A 21061-nucleotide genomic window follows, 5' to 3' on the forward strand; every position below is an offset into this window, starting at 1 on the left:
TGAGCTACAGGGAGAGGCTGAACAGGCTGGGACTGTTTTCCCTGGAGTGTCGGAAGCTGAGGGGTGACCTTATAGAGGTTTACAAAATTATGAGGGGCATGGATAGGATAAATAGACAAAGCCTTTCCCTGAGGTCGGGGAGTCCAGAACTAGAGGGCATAGGTTTAGGGTAAGAGGGGAAAGATATAAAAGAGACCAAAGGGGCAACTTTTTCACGAAGAGGGTGGTACGTGTATGGAATGAGCTGCCAGAGGATGTGATGGAGGCTGGTACAATTGCAACATGTAAGAGGCATTTGGATGAGTATATGAATAGGAAGGGTTTGGAGGGATATGGGCCGGGCGCTAGAAGGTGGGACTAGATTGGGTTGGGATATCTGGTCGGCATGGACAGGTTGGACCGAAGGGTCTGTTTCCATGCTGTACATCTCTATGACTCTATTTACTCCTCTACAGAGAGGCCTGTAGTATAATCCCAGCAAATGATTGCCCCGTTACCGAAATGACCTCATTTGAAGATCCTTCTGCGATGACCACCTTCATTACTGCAGTGATAGTTTCGTTTATCAGTAGTGCAATGTCCCCACTCCTCTTTTGTCACTTCCCCGCTCTGGCAATTCCAGCTGCAACGTGGCTGTTGCTGTTTTCTCCTCAAAGTCCATTTCCCTCCCCAACAGTATCCAATGTGTTATATTTACTCTGGTTGTCTTTCTGCTGGTCATTCAATAATTCTCTGTCTGTGTCGCCCTGGTGTGTGGTGTGACCAACTTGTTAAATGTTAAATGTATTTTGTGAGGAATAGAGAGTGAAAGCTAGTGAAGAATTTGACTTGGTGAGTAGTCAGTCGGGTTGAGTAATTGGTTCTCAGTTTATTGTTTGTAGTTAATAAAGTTCATAATGGCAAATAAGTGGGAAATCAGGGACACTTCCAGTATCTGTGGTAACAAAGTGTGCAGAAGTGTGTTCAGCTGCACCTGACGAAGGAGCAGCGCTCTGACAGCTAGTACTTCCAAATAAACCTGTTGGACTATAACGTGCTGTTGTGTGATTTTTAACTTTTCCACCCCAGTCCAACTCCGGCACCTCCACATCATTATTAAATTGGAAAGTACAGAAAAGATTTACAAGGATCTTACCAGGACGAAAGGGTTTGAGTTTCAGGAGAGGCTGTATAAACTGGGACTTTTACTGGAGTGTAGGACACTGAGGGGTAACCTTGCAGAGGTTTATAAAATCATGAGGGGCATAGGCAAGGTGAATAGGTGATAGGTGATCTTTTCTGTAGGGTAGGGAAGTCCAAAACTAGAGGGTATAGGTTTTAAGGTGACAGGGGACAGATTTAAAATGGACCTGAGGGGAATCTTTTTCACACAGACGGTGGTCCATATGTCTTGTCATTTTGTCACTGTCTCAATATGCATTATAGGTTTGAGATGACATTGTTTCGTCTGCATAGTAGCTTAGTTGATAATCAGCTGGCTACATAGTTAAAGCCTTTGTTTGTTTGTTTCTAATAAACTAATTATTATTGAGCTTACTGAAGAAACCTGGTCATGTTTTCTTGAAAGCAGGAATAAAGAGAACTAAATTGATCATTTTTGTGAGTTTGGTGTAGCTCAGTGAGTAATGGGGCTTGATTTCCTGCACTCTCCTTTCATCAGAATAATAACCATATTTTTTACCTTTTCAAAATATCAAATTAATTTATTTTGTTACTTGGTACTGCGTGCCTTTCATGTGTGTGAGGTTTTTCAAGCAGTGGACACTTAGATATCCTGAGTGCTGGAGCCAGTGAATTTTTCAGTAACCTTATCAATTATGCAGTGCTGTATGATCCTACTGTAAAAACATCTGATAGTATGAAATCAAGTTATCAAATGTCAGTTAATTGGGAACAGTTCCAGTTTTGAGAATTTGAGAAATTGTTTGGGGGGGCGGCACGGTGGCACAGTGGTTAGCACTGCTGCCTCACAGCACCAGAGACCTGGGTTCAATTCCCGCCTCAGGCGACTGACTGTGTGGAGTTTGCACATTCTCCCTGTGCCTGCATGGGTTTCCTCCGGGTGCTCCGGTTTCCTCCCACAGTCCAAAGATGTGCAGGTCATGTGAATTGGCCATGCTAAAATGTCCGTAGTGTTAGGTAAGGGGTAAATGTAGGGGTATGGGTGGTTTGCGCTTCGGTGGGTCGGTGTGGACTTGTTGGGCCGAAGGGCCTGTTTCCACATTGTAAAGTAATCTAATCTAAATATCTCTAATTACTCAAGTCGTGGGCGGCATGTTGGCTCAGCGGTTAGCACTGCTGCCTCACAGTGCCAGGGACCCAGGTTCAATTCCCGCCTCACGTAACTGTTTGTGTAGAGTTTGCACATTATCCCCGTGTCTGCGTGGGTTTCCTCTGGGTGTTCTAGTTTCCTTCTACACTCCAAAGATGTGCAGGTTAGGTGAGAATTGGCCATGCTAAATTGCCCGTAGTGTTAGGTGCATTAGTCAGCGGTAAATATAGGGTAGGGGAATGGGTCTGGGTGGGTTACTCTTCGGAGGGTCGGTGTGGACTTGTTGGGCTGAAGAGCCTGTTTCCATACTGTAGGGAATCTAGTAAATCTAAAAAATACCGTTGAAAAGATAGCCCATGTTTATTGAATAGGGCTAGAGTTAAAGGTGTGAGTAGAATAAACAGCAGGTTATTTTCTCTCAAAATGTAGAGAGTAATTCTGATAAAACGTGATTTAACCCAGAGATATGCATCAGCCGTGCAAATTTCCAGATCTACAATAGGTTGATTAACAACTGGTAAACAGTGCAATATCTTAAAGTATCCATTTGCTTTTTGGAACAAAGGGCAAGTTGATATTAATCAGTTTAAATGTCCAGCTGGGACATCCCATATTTGTCACTTTGCCATGGGGCAGGTTACACTGTGGTGAGCTTTCCTTCTGTTTTACGTTTATCTCTGTTTTGTCTCCAACTCAGGCAAGTTGGAATCCGACAGAGAGAGAAAGCTGCTGGAGGTTGTAGGTCACTACACAAAGGCATGAAACCCATTATGAGCTGCTAAAGAACTGAGAGAGTTGCTTAGCCAAATTCTTGTGGAAGAACCTCAGGAAATTTCAAACCTCGAAGTTTGGGGGAGGGTAATGAGAATACATGGGAATTCCTGAGAGCTGTGGCATATCTTGGCTTGGTCTCAGAAGAATAAAAGAACCCTCAAGCTCCTTTCATGTACAAAGGAACTCTTGTGTGGAATTAAAAACAGAAGTGGAAGTGACTTGTTAAGAATTTCAACTTCATAACTTAAGGGTTTATGAAATATGTGCAGTCTTAAATTATGAATACTGGTTTTAATTTTTATACAGCAAAAGATCTTGTTTAAAATGTGAACTCTCATGGTAGACTACTTTCAGTTAACAAGTGCGAATAGAGATTGTATTTTTAAAGGTTAATGGGCTCCCTCGAGATCAGAACATTGTGTTAATAGAATAAAAATGGTATAAATGAATTTGAATGTGTGCGCCCTTGGATGCGACCTCCAGCTGGAATTACTGGGGCAGTATGCCGAAGGAATTCCAAAATACACTATAATAGAAAAACTCAAGGGCGCTCCTGATAAAAGTTGCCCTTGATTCTCCAGTTTCAAAAGAGGACCTTCCCTTCAAAGTTTGTGAGAAGATTTGTAGCTCGGGTGCTCATTGTGTGTTGCAGACATTTCGTCCCCTGTCTAGGAATGCTGGAGGAAACGTCACAGAAGTGCTTCACAGTAGGCTCCCAAGCACTGAGGATGTCACCTAGACAGGGGACGAAACACTGTCCAACACGAATTTCCAGTCGGCGAACAGAACCACAACAGGACCTTCCCTTTTTGTGTAAAATATGAAGATTCTTTCCACAGATTGTGCTTTGAACTCTGCTTTAAAACTTACTTAAGCTGTTTCCAATCTCATTTGTCATAATATGTACTGTTGAACAGGGCTGCTTTTAAGTGAATCTTCTTGTTGAGCTAAGCTAGCACAATATGAATCAGGTTCCTAAAGCAGGGCTGGACCTGGTTTTGAAAGTCAGATTGGGAAGAGCTCTCAGTTAAGTTGTTTCACGATATTGTTTTGCGTCTACTTGTATTGCCAAAATTTAAAGCAATTTTTTCTACAACTTGTTCCCTATGTGATTCCAGGTTGATTTATCCCATCCATCCATCCTTCAGGATCTTAGCCTTGGCCGAGCCTCCTGTTGTGGGCAGTAGCACTCAACAATGGCTGGGATCGGAGTTGCTAACAATGTTCCTGTTTCACAGTATAAGACCGCTTGCATTGAAAGAAGAGGCTGAAGTCCTTAGAAATATAGTAAGCATTGCTTAGCTTCAACACTTCACTGTTTCTGTACATTTGTGTTTTTGTATGAGATGTTTTAATTGGCATTAAGGGGAAGTCGATGGTGTAGTAGATGAGTAATCCAGAGGCCCAGAGTAATAGTCTGGCAACAAGGGTTGCCAGACTATTTTTAAAAAAGAAAACCCACACTGGTTCACTAAAGTCTTTTAACAAAGGAAATGTGTCGTTGTTGCCTCATCAAACTCATATGTGACTTTGGACCCGCAGCAATGTCATTAACCCGTAGCTGCCCTCTGAAATGGCCCAGCAAGTCACTGAGTTCAAGGATGATTAGGGCTGGGCAACAAAAGCCACCCCAACTGGAGATACTGACATTCCAATGAAGAAAACAAAAACAATATGAAATGAGTCCTGCTGAATTGCCTAAACATTGGAGGGTAGGAAATAACAATTGGAAATTGGCAACCTTAACTGCTGTTTCATTGTCCAAGCTTAAAATGACCATGATAAATGACTTGCATGTCATTGCAAGAGCCAGATAATTACTGAAAATTCCTGAGCTTTCCTTCCCACCACCACTGTGTGTGCATTGTACCAGATGGATTCGAATAGTTTATTCTTAAAGGCAGTTAGGAATGGACTGTGGATACTGGCTTCGCCAGTGATATGCGTGTTCCATGAAAAAAAATCAAATTCATGAAATGCTTCTTCCTGCATCATTGTTAGCTTTAGATATCTTTAAATGTATTATAAGCAGTATGTCCTGTATGATTTTACTGTCCATGCAGTTGTTTGTTACTGTCAACCATCTACGTCACACAGAAAATTGTGAAGGGCTGAGGTTGAGTGTACTATAGCAACTGAGGCAGGGTTGAAGTAAGCAGACTTTGTGATGTGTGAAGTTGCATCCTGTTTGCTTTCATGGATAACTTCTCGTCATCAGTGTCTGTCTTAGCTGGAATCCAGACCTGATGTAACACTTGGATAAAATGGAGTGAGATTCCTAGAAGGAGCCTGACACAATTTGCTTCCCTTTGTAGTCAGTGCAGCACTTCACCAATAATTTCTGAGAAGTGTTTTCACTGCACGCTGGGATGTTAATTTGTTTTTGTGGATGTTGGATCTTTTTTTGGCAGTCATTGAATAGCAAAATGCCAAACTTTCATTTCAAAATTGATTTGGTTTGCTTGCCATTTTAACAATTGATGAACAGAAGCATAAATTAAAGAGTCCTAAAGCAAGGAGACTTTGCCCCAAACTGGTCCATGCTTACCAAAATGTGCATCAAAGCTAACCCCACTTGGCCCATATCCTTCTAAACTTTTCCCGTCCATGTATTTGTCCAAATGCCTTTTAAATGTTATTGTACCCACCTCAACCACTTCTGCTGGCGGCTCATTCCATATGCATACCACCCTCTGTGTAAAAATGTTGCCCCTCAGTTTACCTTTTACTCTTTCCCCTCTAACCTTAAACTGATGCCCTCTAGTCCTTGATTCCCCAACACTGGGGTAAAAAGACTGAGTGCATTCTTCCTATCCATGCCTCCTATGCTGTAAATAAAAAAGTCTTAATTCTGTAAACATACCATGAAAATCCAGCCTTACACTGATTTGATTTTTTCCATTCACTATGAATGAATGAATGACCTCTCAACGTTACCCTGAAATGTGACAGAATATTGGTTTCGTTCACAAATGCGTTTCAACCTTAGACAAGAATCTATGGCAAGAAATTGAGTGCAGGCATAACATGCAAGAAAGTGGAGCCGGAGTACACCAATTTGCCCATTGACCCTGCTTATTTATTTAATACAATCCTAGCTGATCATGGCTCAACTCTGCTTTCCTATCAGCTCCCCATATTCCTTGATGCCTTGAGAGATCGAAAATCTATTTCTCCCAGTATTAAAGCTATTCAAAGATGGATAATCCGCAGCCCTCTGGGGTAGGGAATTCCACGCATTCACAACCTTTTGAATGGAGAAATTTCACCTCAGCTCAATCCTAAATGATTGACCTCCTCCTGGGATCATGCCCCATGTTCTAGAATTTCTCGCCAAGGGAAAATAACTTCTCGGATCTTTTCAAACTCCTTCAAAATCTTTAAAGTTTTAGTGAGATTATCTCACACTCTTCTAAACCCCAGGAAACAGAGACACAGTTGGCTCAGCCTCTCATCAACGGACAACTCTCCCCTCCCAAAAATGAATCAACTGAACCTTTGCTGTTCTGCTTCCAATGAGAGCCTACTAAACTTGAAAGGGTTCAGAAAGATTTACAAGAATGTTGCTAGTGTTGGAGGATTTGAGCTATAGGGAGAGGCTGAATAGGCTGGGCCTATTTTCTCTGGGCTGAGGGGTGACCTTATAGAGGTTTATAAAATCATGAGGGGCATGGATAGGATAAATCGACAAAGTCTTTTCCCTGGGGTGGGGGAGTCCAGAACTAAAGGGCATAGATTTAGGGTGAGAGGGGAAAAATGTAAAAGGGACCTAAGGGGCAATCTTTTCACATGGGTGGTGCATGTGTGGAATGAGCTGCCAGAGGAAGTAAAGGAGGCTGGTACAATGATAACATTTAAAAAGCATCTGGATGGGTAAGTGAATAGGAAGGGTTTACAGGATATGGGGCAAATGGGACAAGATTAGGATATCTGGTCGGCATGGACAAGTTGGACCAAAGTGTACTGAATTGTAGCTCCAGTGTACAGAAGGTTGAGAGTAGTGAGGTCATAAATACGGTTTCGAGGTTGCAAGAGTGTTCCAGCAAGCAGGAAGGTGGTTTGTACAGTGTCTACTTCAACATCAGGAGCATCTGGAATAAGGTGGGTGAACTTGCAGCATAGGTTGGTACCTGGGACTTCACTGTTGTGGCCATTTCGGATACATGGAAAGAGCAGGGACAGGAATGCTTGTTGCAGGTTCCGGGGTTTAGATGTTTCAGTAAGAACAGAGAAGGTGGTAAAAGAGGGGGAGGTGTGGCATTGTTAGTCAAGGACCTTATTATGGTTGCAGAAAGGACGTTTGACAAGAACCTGTCTACTGAGATAGTATGGGCTGAGGTTAGAAACAAGAAAGGAGAGGTCACCCTTTTGGTAGTTTTCTATAGGCCCCCAAAAAGTTTCAGAGATGTAGAGGAAAGGATTGCAAAGATGATTCTGGGTAGGAGTGAGAGTAACAGGGTTATTTTGGGGTTTTTAACTTTGCAAATATTGACTGGAAAAGCTTTGGTTTGATTACTTTAGATAGGTCAGTTTTTGTCCAATGTGTGTTGGGAGGGTTTTTTGACACAGTATGTAGACAGGCCACAAGGGGGGAGGCTACATTCGATTTGGTACTGGATAATGAACCTGACCAGGTGTTAGATTTGGAGGTAGGTAAGCACTTCAGTGATAGTGACCACAATTTGGTTACATTCACTTTAGCGATGGAAAGGGATAGGTATATAGCACAGGGCAACAGTTATAGCTGGGGAAATGCAATTATGATACAATTAGGGAAGATTTAGGATGCATAGGATGGGGAAGGAAACTACAGGGGCTGGGCACAATTGAAATGTGGAGCTTATTCAAGTCCAGCTACTCTGTGTGTCCTTGATAAGTGTGTACCTGTCAGGCAGGAAGGAAGTTGTCGAGCAAAGGGGCTATGTTTTACTGAAGAAGTTAAATCACTTGTCAAGAGGAAGAAAGAGGGTTATGTGAAGGTGAGATGTGAAGGCTCAGTTAAGGCACTTAAGAGTTACAAGTTAGCCAGAAAGGACCTAACAAGAGAGCTAAGAAGAGCCAGGAGAGGACCTAAGAAGTCTTTGATAGATAGGATCAAGGAAAACTCTAAAGCTTTCTATAAGTATGTCAGGAATAAAAGAATGACCAGCGTAAGATTAGGGCCAATCAAGGACAGTAGCAGGAAGTTATGTGTGGAGTCCAAGGAGATAGGAGAGGTGCTAAATGAATGTTTTTCATCAGTATTCATGCAGGAAAAAGACAATGTTGTTGAGGACAATACTAAGATACAGGCTATTCGACAAGACAGGATTGAGGTTCACAAGGAGAGAGTGTTAGCAATTCTGGCGATTGTGAAAATAGCTAAGTCCCCTGCACCAGATAGGATTTATCCTAGGATTCTGTGGGAAGCCAGAGAAAAGATTGCTGAGCTTTGGCTTTGATCATTATGTTGACATTGTTTACAGGAAAAGTGCCAGAAGATTGTAGGATAGAAAATGTTGTCCACTTGTTCAAGAAGGGGAGTAGAGACAATCCTGGTAATTATCGACCAGTGAGCCTTACTTCAGTCGTGGGTAAAGTATTGGAAAGGATTAGAAGAGATAGGATTTATTATCATCAAGAAAGGGATGATATGATTAGGGATAATCAACACAGGCTTGTGAAGGGTAGGTCGTGCCTCACAAACCTTACTGAGTTCTTTGAGAAGGTGACCAAACAGGAGGATGAGGGTAAAGCGGTTGATGTTGTGTATATGGATTTCAGTAAGGTGTTTGATAAGGTTCCCCACGGTAGGCTATTGCAGAAAATACAGAGGCGTGGGATTGAGGGTGATTTAGCGGTTTGGATTAGAAACTGGATAGTTGTAAGAAGACAGAGGGTGGTGGTTGATGGGAAATGTTCGTCCTGGAGTTGTTACTCGTGGTGTGCCGCAAGAATCTGTTTTGGGACCATTACTGTTTGTCATTTTTATAAATATCTGCATAAATCCAGTTTCTTTCAAACTGCTTGGAAAATTATTGGCATGTGCTGTATTGTCTTGTTCCTGCAGACTCCGCATGTCCCAAAAGAGGCTGTTGCACAATTGTTGCGATTTACACACAAGCTTCGGCAGGCCAGCGACCCTACAGTAAGTTGAATTTGGGCACAAAATTGTACAAGGAGAACAAGGTCTGAGAAGAATGTCTCGTTGGGATATAAAAACAAAAATGTTGTGTATATATATTCAGAAGGTCAGACAGCGTCTGTGAAGAGAGAATATTTTCAGATTGAGATCTTGTTTTAGAACTGGCCTTGAAGCAGCCTCGAAGGGCTGAATGGCCTATTCCTGTTACTATTCCATATGGTTTTTTGGAACACTCCTGTGAAGTACTTTGGGACATTTATTATGTTAAAATGCACCCTGTGAATGCAAGTTGTTTTCTTTTGTTGAGTCTTCTGACCAGTGTAAAGGCCTCCTGAAAGAGAACTTGACAAACTCCAAACATTTGAGATGATTTCCAGTCATGGGAATAAATTCTCGTTAATTATGGTAGGCTTATTGGCATTTCCTCCAGTTTGTCTTGCATGCAGAAGCCTTTCCCAGAGCTCTGCTGAAACTAGTGACAACTGTTTGCCTGCATCTCCTGGTAATAACATAGTTTGGTAATGCAGTTGGCTTGAATGGGCCTGGCAATCTTTGTTGGCATTTATTTTCATATGTTGGTGAGCTTCAATAAATTGCTTCAAGTTTTGGAGTTTCAGTGTCCATCCATGATTCATCATTTACTGAAATATCCTTGTGTAAAGAAATTCTTTGTCTTGCTAATGCAAATAACAGATGTCTCTTCAAGGAATTTGGTCAATGAACTTAAAAGATCAGGAGCTGAAGAAGAGGTTCATCATCTCAAAAAGTGTATTACTATGTTTTTGTAAGTCTAGTATTTACAAAGATGTTTGTCAAGCTGGTCATTCACTCATGGCAGAATGTTTTAGTCCCTCTCCAGAGACTTGACCTCAAAAATCTGAGCTAAAACTTCATTGCAATGCGGAAAGACTGCACTGTCAGAGGTGCTGTCTTTCCAAAGAGATGTTTGCTGAAGTCCAGTACCCTCTCAGTTGGACTTCAAAGATTCTATTGCACTTCCTTCAGGAAGAGTTGGGAAGTATCTCCACTGAACTGGCCAATATTGTCAATTGAGTAATGTCACAAAAAGCATTTTAGCTGTTCAGTATGATATTGCTGTTTGTGCCAAAGTGCCTCTTCACGTTTTGAATACAATCTATGTTTTGTACAAGTATCATTGCAGAGTAATCTCAGAGCAAAATTGTTCTTCAGTTTGTATTCTTTGCAGTCTTCTTCAATTCTAAATTTAATCCTGAATGTATTGGAAACAGGAATGGCTTCTAATACTGGATTTTTGTTTTCTTTGCCCATTCAGGTGCAGTCTCTGGCCTCATCTCTTTCTACACGACAGTTACTGCGAATCTGCAACCGCTTCTCTCACTATCCCGAAGAGAGTCTGTACCATGCTGTAAATAAAGCATGTCTTTCCAGGTAGCTTGGCAGTTTGTTCCCTGTACCTGTTGCTCACTGTTCAACTACGTTGAAGGTCCTTATCAAGCTTTTCTCAATATTACCCATTTTCAACTTTACTGAAGTGATAGTGGGCTGAATTTTTGTTTACACAGCTCATTGAGCTGTTGTTTGTATAGAAATTCAGAACAAGTTTGCGAATATATGCAAGTATTACGAAGCTGTTCCCTGCCAATCATGCATCTCATCCATTTGCACAGTCTCGTGTGCAACATTACCTTTAATCTCTGTAGTTTGCACACTGGATTTCTTGTCTGTGGGTAGAATTCTTCATATGAGCTTTGTTAAATTTGTTAAGTGATGTGAGTCAAATTGATTCATGTATCTATCTACTGATCTCACAACCACTTGCTCATTGTAGTTCTGACAAACAACAGAAAATTGTTAAAGAAGGGTGATTGATTTCATATCAACTGCAGCATGACTAGCACATTATGTGTCAGAGTAAGACAAATATAAACCAGCAATTTGTTTCTCCAGGTTTTTGCCAAACCTTGCTCGATCAGCTTTGCAGAAAAATCTGAAGGATTCAGGGATTGAGGCAACATCTGATGATGTGGAGCACCAGAAGGAGGCCGACATCAGATGCAAGTTCACATCCACTCCTTTTTTTGAACTGTTGAATTGTGATGAAACTCTCTGGGATTTGTACAGTATTCTAATATTAAGTCTGTGCATTGTCTACAATTGCAGGTGAAATCAAGGCTGGAATTCTTACAATTGGGAGGGTTTCTGTTCCATTGTACAATCCAGATGAAAAGATGAAAGTACCAGATGTCCTCTTTTATGAAAACACTCAGGTAAAGCAAACTCAGTATCAGTTTGTCACTATGAAGGGGAAAAAAGGGGTTGCATTAATCTGGCAACTTTGATGCTTCATAGTGTTTTCCAGTGAATGTGGTCCCTGCTCTAATATGTGAAACATGGCAGCCAATTTTTGACAAAGCAGACTCAAACAGACACTAAAATTATCTGTTTTCAGTGAGATGGTTGGCTAATTATTTGCTAGGATGGGTTGAAATCTCTGAAGTGGGACTTTTTAATCAATTCCTTATGGGATGTGGCCAGTGCAGGCTAAGCCTGCATTTATTGTGGTCCATGTGGTGTAGGTACACCCACAGTACTATTACAAAGGGAGGTTCAGGAATTTGACTGTTTGACATTGAAGAAATTGCCATCAGGAGAACCTGCAGTTGTTGGTATTCCTATGTGTCTATTGTCCTTGTTCTTCTATAAGGTAAAGGTCATATGTTTGGGAGGTGCTATCAAAAGAGCTTGGTCTATTACTTGAACTCATGACCTGCTGCTTCAGAGCCAAGAATGGTACCATTGAGCCACTATACCTGGATCAGAAGTAGACAAATTAGGCATTTTTTTAAGGTTAATGAGTCCAGCATAAAATCAAGGTTTAAGACTGAGTGCAGGAAAAAGTTTTTTTAACTTGGAGCCTTATCTTTTGCAATGATGTGCTGGGCTCCCCAGTCATTGACAGTGGGGAAATTTGTGGAGCCTCCAGTGAGTTGTTTAATTGTCCACCGCCATTCACAACTGGATGTGGCAGGACTGCAGAGATTAGATCTGTTCTGTTGGTTTTTGGGATCGCCTAACTCTTTCTATCACTTGCTGCCTGTGCTGTTTCGCATTCAAGTAAAGCTGTTTGGTAGTTTCCCCAGATCGGCACTTCATTTTTAGACATGCCTGGTTCTGCTCCGGCTATGCCCTTCTGCACCCTTCATTGAACCAAGGTTTATCCCCTGGCTTGATGGTAATATTAGAGTGGGGATATGCTTGGCCACAAGGTTGCAGATTACATTGGAGTATGATTCTGCTGTTGCCAATGGCCAACAACACATCATGGATTCCGGGGTTTGAGTGACAGATCTGTTCAAAGTCTATCCCATTCAGCACTAGACACTGTCACACCATAGTGGAGCTTTCTTAAATTTTGTGGCTTTGTCTCCACAAGGTGCTGTGGTCTCTCTTACTGATACTGTTTTGGATAGATACATCTGAACAGGAAAATTGATGATGATGAAGTCAAGTATGTTTTCCCCTCATATTGCTTCCCTATCACCAGACAAGCAGTTATGTCCTTTAGGGCTCAACTGACTTGGTCATTAGTATTGCTGATAACTAAGGTTTCCTTGGCCATGTTTGACCTGATGCCATAAACTTCATGGGATCCAGGGTCAAATTTGAGGATTCACAGGGCAACTCTGTTTCTCTGTGCCCCTACTCAGTCTGTTCTGCTGGTGGACAGGACAGAGCAAAGGGTGGTGTTGATGTCTGGGATATTGTGTGTAAGGTATGATTCTGTGAGCATAGCTATGTTAGGCAATTGCTTGACTAGTCCGTGAGACAGAATTTTGGTTCTCGCCCCAAGATGTTCATCAGGAGGATTTTGCATGATCTCTGGATTATTAGTAGCCTCAACTGTCTGTAACCACTGAACTGCTCTTCTATGATTTTGGAATTGACCTGTACTGTGAAAAACCTTGCAGTACAGGTAGTTCTGTAATACAATAGTTGCGTTCTTGTGCAACCCACATTCTCGAAAAATTGTGCTTTAGAAACAGCACTTATAATTGTATTACAGCCAACACAAGTCTTAAAAGTTCACGCTGTAGAAACAAAATTCCCAATTTGTCAATTGTTACAGTGAATTTGAGTTAACGAAACGCGCATAATAGCAGAATGACCTGTATGCCTCTCCCCTGTTGCTACATGGAATTAAATACAACAGACATATTGATACAACCCTTGGATCTGAGTGTACTGTACCCCGAAGGTCACAATTACGTGACAATCTTGGATAACTTTTATTTTTTAATTAATGAGCTGTGATAGTCAGGGAATTACTAAAAGAATAAAGCTTCAATGATATTCCGTGGGTTTGAACCAGCAACTGTAAGGTTTATATAGTTAGAACATTGATACAGTCTTCAATATTTATAGAACGTATTTCTATCACCCAAAGTTGATATGTGGTAAACTTGGCTCATACAGTCTGATCAAACTCCCACAGCACTCATCAAATTACTAATGTAATCAGAACAGATCCCACAGATTTCTCAGTAATTCTCTCAAGACATTAATTTCATGAACGGCCGTCAAATCTCATTAAACTTCATAAGGGATTATAACTCTTCACTTTTGTCAAGCTAGCTTTGAAACCCTCCCTTGAGACAAGAATATTGAATGATAGATTCAGGTAATTGAAATTTGATTTGCTTGACCTGTTTTTTCTGACCTATATTCTTTATTCACTCAGCAGAGTTTGTGAAGAAAAACAGTTGACCAGATGCTGACAAACCTGTCAGAATGCTCTGAGTAATTTAGCCTTATTAGTGCTAACCCAGATTCTCTGGCAGTCATTCCAACTGACCTCTCTCTTCATTTGATCACTTGCCAGTTGCAATAAATTTGTGCTGTACTGGCTTGGATCGCTTTTGAAATTGCTAACAACTTCACATCTCTCTCAAGTAAAGTGATTACCATGCTTTCTTGTGTTAAAGATTTATTTATTTTCCATTTCACAAGATCACAGATATTTATAAATGAGAATGGTCATTTGGCCCATCTTGGTATGTCCATCGACAGCAATCTCGCACTTTCCTTGCTGCAGCATTTAATTCTTACACATCAACTAGATTAGATTAGATTCCCTACAGCGTGGAAACAGGCCCTTCAGCCCAACCAGTCCACACCGACCCTCTGAAGAGTAACCCACCCAGACCCATTTCCCTCTGACTAATGCACCTAACACTATGGGCAATTTAGCATGGCCAATTCACCTGACCTGCACATCTTTGGACTGTGGGAGGAAACCGGAGCACCTGGAGAAAGCCCACGCAGACACGGGGAGAATGTGCAAACTCCACACAGACAGTCACCCGAGGCTGGAATCAAACCTGGGACCCTGGTGCTGTGAGGCAGCAGTGCTAACCACTGAGCCACCGTGCCGCCCTCAAATGTGCTCCCAAAAGCCCGTCCCGAAGTGTTAGTTACTTGTCATGAAGAAAAATGAAAGAATATCACTTGTCCACCTTGTCTTCAGGAAAACACATGCCGGTATCAAGCCCAGAATCTTCACGGTGGCTCAGTGGTTAGCACTGCTGCTTCACAGCTCCAGGGTTCAATTCCAGCCTCGGGTGACTGTCTGAGTGGAGTTTGCACATTGTCCCCGTGTCTGCGTGAGTTAACTTTGGGTGCTCCAGTTTCCTCCCACAGCCCAAAGATGGGAAGATTAAGTGAATTGGCCATGCTAAATTGCCCATAGTGTTCAGGGATGTGTAGGCTAGGTGCATTAGTCAGGGGAAATGTAGAGTAATAAGGTCGGGGAATGGGTGTGTGTGGAATACTCTTCAGAGTGGTGTGGACCTGTTGGGCCAAATGGCTTGCTTCCACACTGTCGGGATTCTCCTATTCACCAGCTACACAATCAAATTAGATGTCATTCATAAGATCGCAAGAAGTAGAAGCTGCACTGATCACATGTTCCTTTAAATCTTCAATCTCCTATTTAATAAGATCATGGTTGTTCTGTTTGCGGTGTTAACTCCACTTTCCTGTCTGTCCTTACATATCTCTCGACTCCCTTGTTGATGAAAGATCTGCATTTTACTCGAGAGAATGGGCTGACCCACACTTTGCAGTTTAGTCAGTGTGAACACTGCTTTTTCACTTAGTCCGTGCATGTTGTTGATAATCCAGCTGTAAAAAAATGGCTGGTTTTGTTTCATCACCATATTATTTCAAAACATAAAGATTAACAAACTTTCTTAGTCTTTTTCTCCTCTCCAGAAAGCATGAGAAAATCAAAGCAAGTTTAAAAAAAAATTAAACCTCCATTAATAAATCAAGGTCTTGAAAAGCTCACTGTGCTCGCTTTTGATCATATCATTTGCATACCATACCATTTTGCAGACATACTCTGGGAGCAGTAGTTCAACTGTAGTTGGCTTAAGAAGTTGCATATTTCTTCTAGGTTCATCTCCCATCATGACAGATGGTGAAATTTAAAAGGGTGGCAAAAGTTCCTACCTCTGAGCCAGATGACTTAGATTCAAGCCCCACCTGCTCCAGAGATGTATCATAACATATCTAAGCAGGTTGATCGAAAATATCTATTTCTAATTCTTCACTGTTACCTTGAAGTGAAATGTCTGACCCTGATTATACATAATTATATTGAAGTATCAAAATACTCCATTACACAGTACTGTGCTGTGGAACATAGGGACAAAAGTAAACCAGTCAGCTGTTTGAGTCTCTTCCTCTCCCTGATTGAAACATCGTGGGTCAATATATTAAGTCTCTCCAGCTGCCTTGGAAGAATAACCCTTAGTATAGTTAATGGTGCATTGTCCAACTTAGCCTAATTGAAAAGACCAGAGAGTCACAAGCCTATTCCTACTGTTAGTTGTAGCCTTCCTTTTTCCTGAATGAAGTCTTCACTTCAGATGTCTGTTCTCTCTTTAGCACATGGAGGTAATGGAGGATATGCTCAAGGACTTCCTGCTCGGTGAGCATCTTCTGTTGGTTGGAAATCAGGTGAGCACTGTTTTGAAGGAGTGAATTTGTGGTTGATCGCATGTCCCTCCACCTCCCGGTCCAACCACACACCCTCTCCACACTCAGGGAAAAAACCTTCAGGATTAAGAAATGTAACATGTAAGCGTTGAATGGTTGACATGCTACAGCATCAAATAAGCTGAAAACAATAATTTTAAAGTAACATCAACTGCCTCTCTACAAAGAATATAGCTGGGGATCATTGAGTGCTGCAGTGCAGAAAGAAACTATTTGGATCATATTTCCAATATGAGCCAGATTGTGTAATCCCACATCTTAATCTCCATTTCAATCAAGGAACTAATTCCTTTTTAAAGAAAGTTATGAACTCTGCAATAACACTGGTGTCTGACAGAGAATCTCATTTCCCAGGATAAAAACAAATTTGAACCTCTCTTAATACCCATTTAGGGAAAGATTTTGTTTATTTGTTGAATGTATATTTAACCCGGATGAATCTGCATAATGACAGTTGCTTTTAACTTGTTCATTCCTGGGGTATGTGCGTCATTGGCAAAGCCACATTTTGTTGCAAGTTCCTATCCGAGTAGCTTGCTCAGCCAATTGAAAATGTAGCTCAGAGTCAACCCATTGCTGTGCATCTCGAGTCGCATGTAGGCCAGGCCAAGAAATTATGGCAGATTTTCATCAGCGGACATCAGTGAAACAGATGGGTTTTTAAGTCAAACAGATAATTTTGCGATCATCACTACTGCAGCATACTTTCAGTTCAAAATTTTATTAATTGGATTAGAATCCCACCAACAACCATGGTGTGAGATTTGACCTCAAACCCCAAAGCATTAGTCTAGCTTATTGATTTCAAATCTCATGACATTACATCTAGTAACCTAACACCATTGGCCTGACATATGTGAACCTATCATGTTTAAAGCTGTTAATACCGTAACAAGAAGTTCAAATGTCAAACCTAACAACACGTACATATCATTGGAGTCCAGTTGTGAAGGTAGGAAAACACACATGTTCTCTGCATGTTAGAGCCTACAATTTACAAGGACTGCCTGCCATTACTGTAAATTGTCAAATATGTCAGGGCTTGTGAGTCGCATAATCAGTGATATTTGTTTTTGCTCCTAGCCGAGAATGAAAGGTGAGTTCTTCCTAGCATGACTACATTTTAATTAATGATCAGCACTAAACCTGCACAGGAAGAACGGACTGATCTGTATCACATCAACTTACTCTGTGTCACCACTGCAGATAATGATTAAAATGCTTTGATTTTAATTAACAGTTTCTGAGGTCTTAAGTTTAAAAGTCAGGGCAGAGCACTCCTCAATACCTTATACTTGTCACTGCTTTTGTACTAAATTGAGAAGTTGTTCCCAAATCTGTGTCTAAGGTGACGTTGCACTTGAAAATAGGCCCTGCTGATTGACAGTTGAAACTGGGACACTGAGAAAGAGACTCCTCAGCTCAGCCACATTGAGGCCAGCTCTCAAACTCCATTGCTGAGAATTGATGCAGTCAGATTAGAAATTTGAAGTCGAGAAAGAAAGAACTTGAACTGAAATAGTGTATTTTGCAACCTCAGGACTTCTGAAAGTGCTTTGCAGCCTAAGTATTTTTCAAACATAGTGTTTCAAATTTTATTGGAGAGTGAGAAACTGGAGTCTCACTGGCATTCTAGGGTTAAACAAAGGTAATTTACGGCAGGAGGACAGATTGGACTGGGCGAGATGATGAAAATGTAGGATGGTTGATGAGCAAATACCTGATGTTTAAGAAGATCCTCAATTGCTCCTATCTAAAATTGATTCTGTAAAGGAAGAAAGATTGTAAGAGAGATAGAAATATCCATGGCTAAGTGTAGAGGTTAAAGGTAATATTAAAACAAAAGTTATGGCATGCCATATTGCAAAGGCAATTGGTAGGCTGGAGGATTGGGAAACGTGTAAAGGTCAAGAAAGGGTTAGTGAAAAATGTCATCAAAAGAGCAAAAGTAAATGATGAAAGAATATGATAGAGTCATGGAGTCTACTACTGCAAAATATAAAAACAGATAGTTAAAGCTTCTGTAAGAATATAACAGTGCAAAAGTGAATGATGGTCTCTGGTGGGATGAGATTGAGGAGTTAATAGTAGGGAAGTCAGAAATGGCGGCATCATGAAATCAGTATTTTGTTTCACTTTTCACAATGGAGAACACAAGTACCATTTTAATGGTAATCAGTAATGTAGAAGTTATGAAAAGGGACAAACTTAGATCAATTATCATCATGAGGGGAAAAAGTACTGAGCAAACAATTGCGATTGAAGGCAGACAAGTCCAGAATTACAAGCTGTATGAAAGTTTAGTTTGGCAACATTCGAAGTGCTGTTTGGTCGCCACCCTACAGGAAAGCTGTGGAGGCTTTGGAGAGGATGCAAAAGATGTTAACACCAACAATAAAGCAAAAAAAATGCAGATGCTGGAAATCTGAAACAAAATCAAAATCGGCATTTTTCCAGCAATTTATGATTTTGTGCGAAAGAGGTTTCCCGAGATGTTACCTGGATGGGAGCCTGTTAGCTTTAAGGAGAGTTGGACAAGCTTGGACTGTTTTCAGTCGAACATTGGAGGCTGAGGGGCAAGCTGACAATGTGTATGCAATTATGAGATGCATGGATAGGGTGGATAATTAGAGTGGAAATGTCAAATACTCGAGGCATGAGTTTAAGGTGAGTGAGAGAAAGTTTAAAGGAAGTCTACGAGGAAATGTTTTTACACAGAGAATGGTAGGACACACTGCCAGTAGAGTTGGTAAAAGCAGATTCGATATGTTTCAGTGGCAGTTAGACAGACACATGAACAGGAAGGTAATATTGGCATATCCAATTTTTAATTCATCGGTTAGCATAGATGGTATAGATCCACTCAAATCTCACCTTCAAATCTGACGTCCAGGGATTGTATTAACTTGGGGTGGCTGGGTGTCTGTGAAAACTGAAGTTGTGCCTGTGAGTAAGTGCTGAAGAATAGTTTTCAGAAACCTGAAAAATGTAATTGCAGGAGATAAGAGGGCGATTGACCAGAACATAAATAGTTATTGATGCAGAGCATGATGAAATGGCACTTGAGGCAATTTCTATTCCACATTGTTCAAAGTGAAGAATTGAAGTCTCTTATGACATTTTCCTGAGACTTGTGACCAACGTGTCTCAGAAATAAATTTGGCCTGATAGATTTTTTTTCTAATTCAAAATGAATTGAAACATAAACACACAAGGCTGTGGATTACGTTTAAACAATAAGTTTATTACATAGGAGCAATAAAAATAATCCTAAATTGCCTAAACATAACACAGTTTGAAAGCTTTCAAAACACATGGCAAAATAAATCCCATTTACTCCCCAATGTTATCTATTAATAGTTACTCAAATAAACATAACTTTTCCTCCTTGACCCAATCTATCATAGAGTCATAGGATTTTACAGTACAGAAGGAATTTGACCCATCATGTCTCTACTGGCTCCCAAAAGAGCTACCCAGCTGGACCCACTCTCCAGCCTTACCCCTGTCGCCCTCTAACTTCATCACTTTCAAATATATATCCAGGACTGTTTTGAAACCTCCCATGGAATCTGCCTCCACCATTGTCTCAGGCAGCACATTCCAAATCCTAACAACTTTGAGAAAGGAAGTTTCTCCTCATACCTCTCCTAGCTCTCTTGCTGACAATCTTGAAATTGTGATCCCTAGTTACTGACATACCATTTCGTGGAAATAAATCTTCCTTTATCCTGTGAAACGTGTTCATAATTTTGAGAACCTCAATAAGTCACTTATTTTCTGCTCGATGGAAAATAAGCCCAATTTCTGTAATCTTTCTTTATATCTTAAATCTTTCATTCCTAGTATAATTCCATTAAATTTCCTTTGATCTGTCTCCAGGGCTTTGACATTCCTTCCTTAAATAGAGTGCCCAAAACTGAACACAATAGTCCATATGTGGTCTGACCAAAGATTTGTAGAAGATTAGCATCATTACTTGTTTTTATACATTGTGTGGCTGATTATAAGCCTTCTTAACAACTGTTTCAACTTGCCTGTCCACCTTCAGAGAATCATGCGTGTGAACCCTGAGGTCCCTCCACCAGAATCTCCTGCAAGTTGTACCATTGAGGCTGTATTATCCCTCCTTGTATCTTCTACCAAGAACCATTACCTCTCATCTCTCTCACTGAAATTCATTTGCCAGGTGTCTGCCTATTTGACCAACTTGTAAACATCCCTCTGACGTTGCTCGGCATCATCCTCACAATTCACTTTTCTCCTCAGCTTAGTATCATCTCCTATTTAGAGATTTTGCCCTCAACACCATCTCCAAGTCGTTTCTCTAAATCAGAAACAGCAAGGGTCCCAACACTGATATCTGGGGCACATCACTTTCAACTCATCCCGAATCTGAAAAATATCCATCTGTACCTACCCTCTGCTTCATGTTTTTTTAGCAGACTTCTAATCCATGTCACAGAGGATGCATCATTCCAAAACATTTCCAATTTTTTAACAAATCTGGCATGTAATATTGTATCAAATACACTTAAATCTTAGCAGGACTTATACACTTAATGGTAAGGTCCTAGGGAATGTTGCTGAACAAAGAGACCTTGGAGTGCAGGTTCATAGCTCCTTGAAAGTGGAGTCGTAGGTAGATAGGATAGTGAAGAAGGCATATGGTATGCTCTCCTTTATTGGTCAGAATATTGAGTACAGGAGTTGGGAGGTCATGTTGCGGCTGTACAGGACATTGGTTAGGCCACTGTTGGAATATTGCGTGCATTTTGTGGTCTTCTTTCTATGGGAAAGATGTTGTGAAACTTGAAAGGGTTCAGAAAAGATTTACAAGGATGTTGCCA

The 21061-nt window shown here is 41.0% G+C and overlaps 1 protein-coding gene across 1 annotated transcript in view; it reads left to right on the forward strand.

Moving 5' to 3' along the window:
* The window catches only part of vwa8 (von Willebrand factor A domain containing 8), a 340247-nt gene that overhangs the window by 135023 nt on the left and 184163 nt on the right, over positions 1-21061 (forward strand). Inside the window, 6 exon segments of the mRNA XM_043694451.1 lie at positions 4074-4333; positions 9096-9173; positions 10465-10580; positions 11100-11206; positions 11313-11419; positions 16101-16172. Of these exon segments, the coding sequence (XP_043550386.1) occupies positions 4074-4333; positions 9096-9173; positions 10465-10580; positions 11100-11206; positions 11313-11419; positions 16101-16172 (740 nt within the window).

This window comes from Chiloscyllium plagiosum, chromosome 7, assembly GCF_004010195.1.
Source record: "Chiloscyllium plagiosum isolate BGI_BamShark_2017 chromosome 7, ASM401019v2, whole genome shotgun sequence".
In the NCBI taxonomy this organism is placed as follows: Eukaryota; Metazoa; Chordata; class Chondrichthyes; order Orectolobiformes; family Hemiscylliidae; genus Chiloscyllium; species Chiloscyllium plagiosum.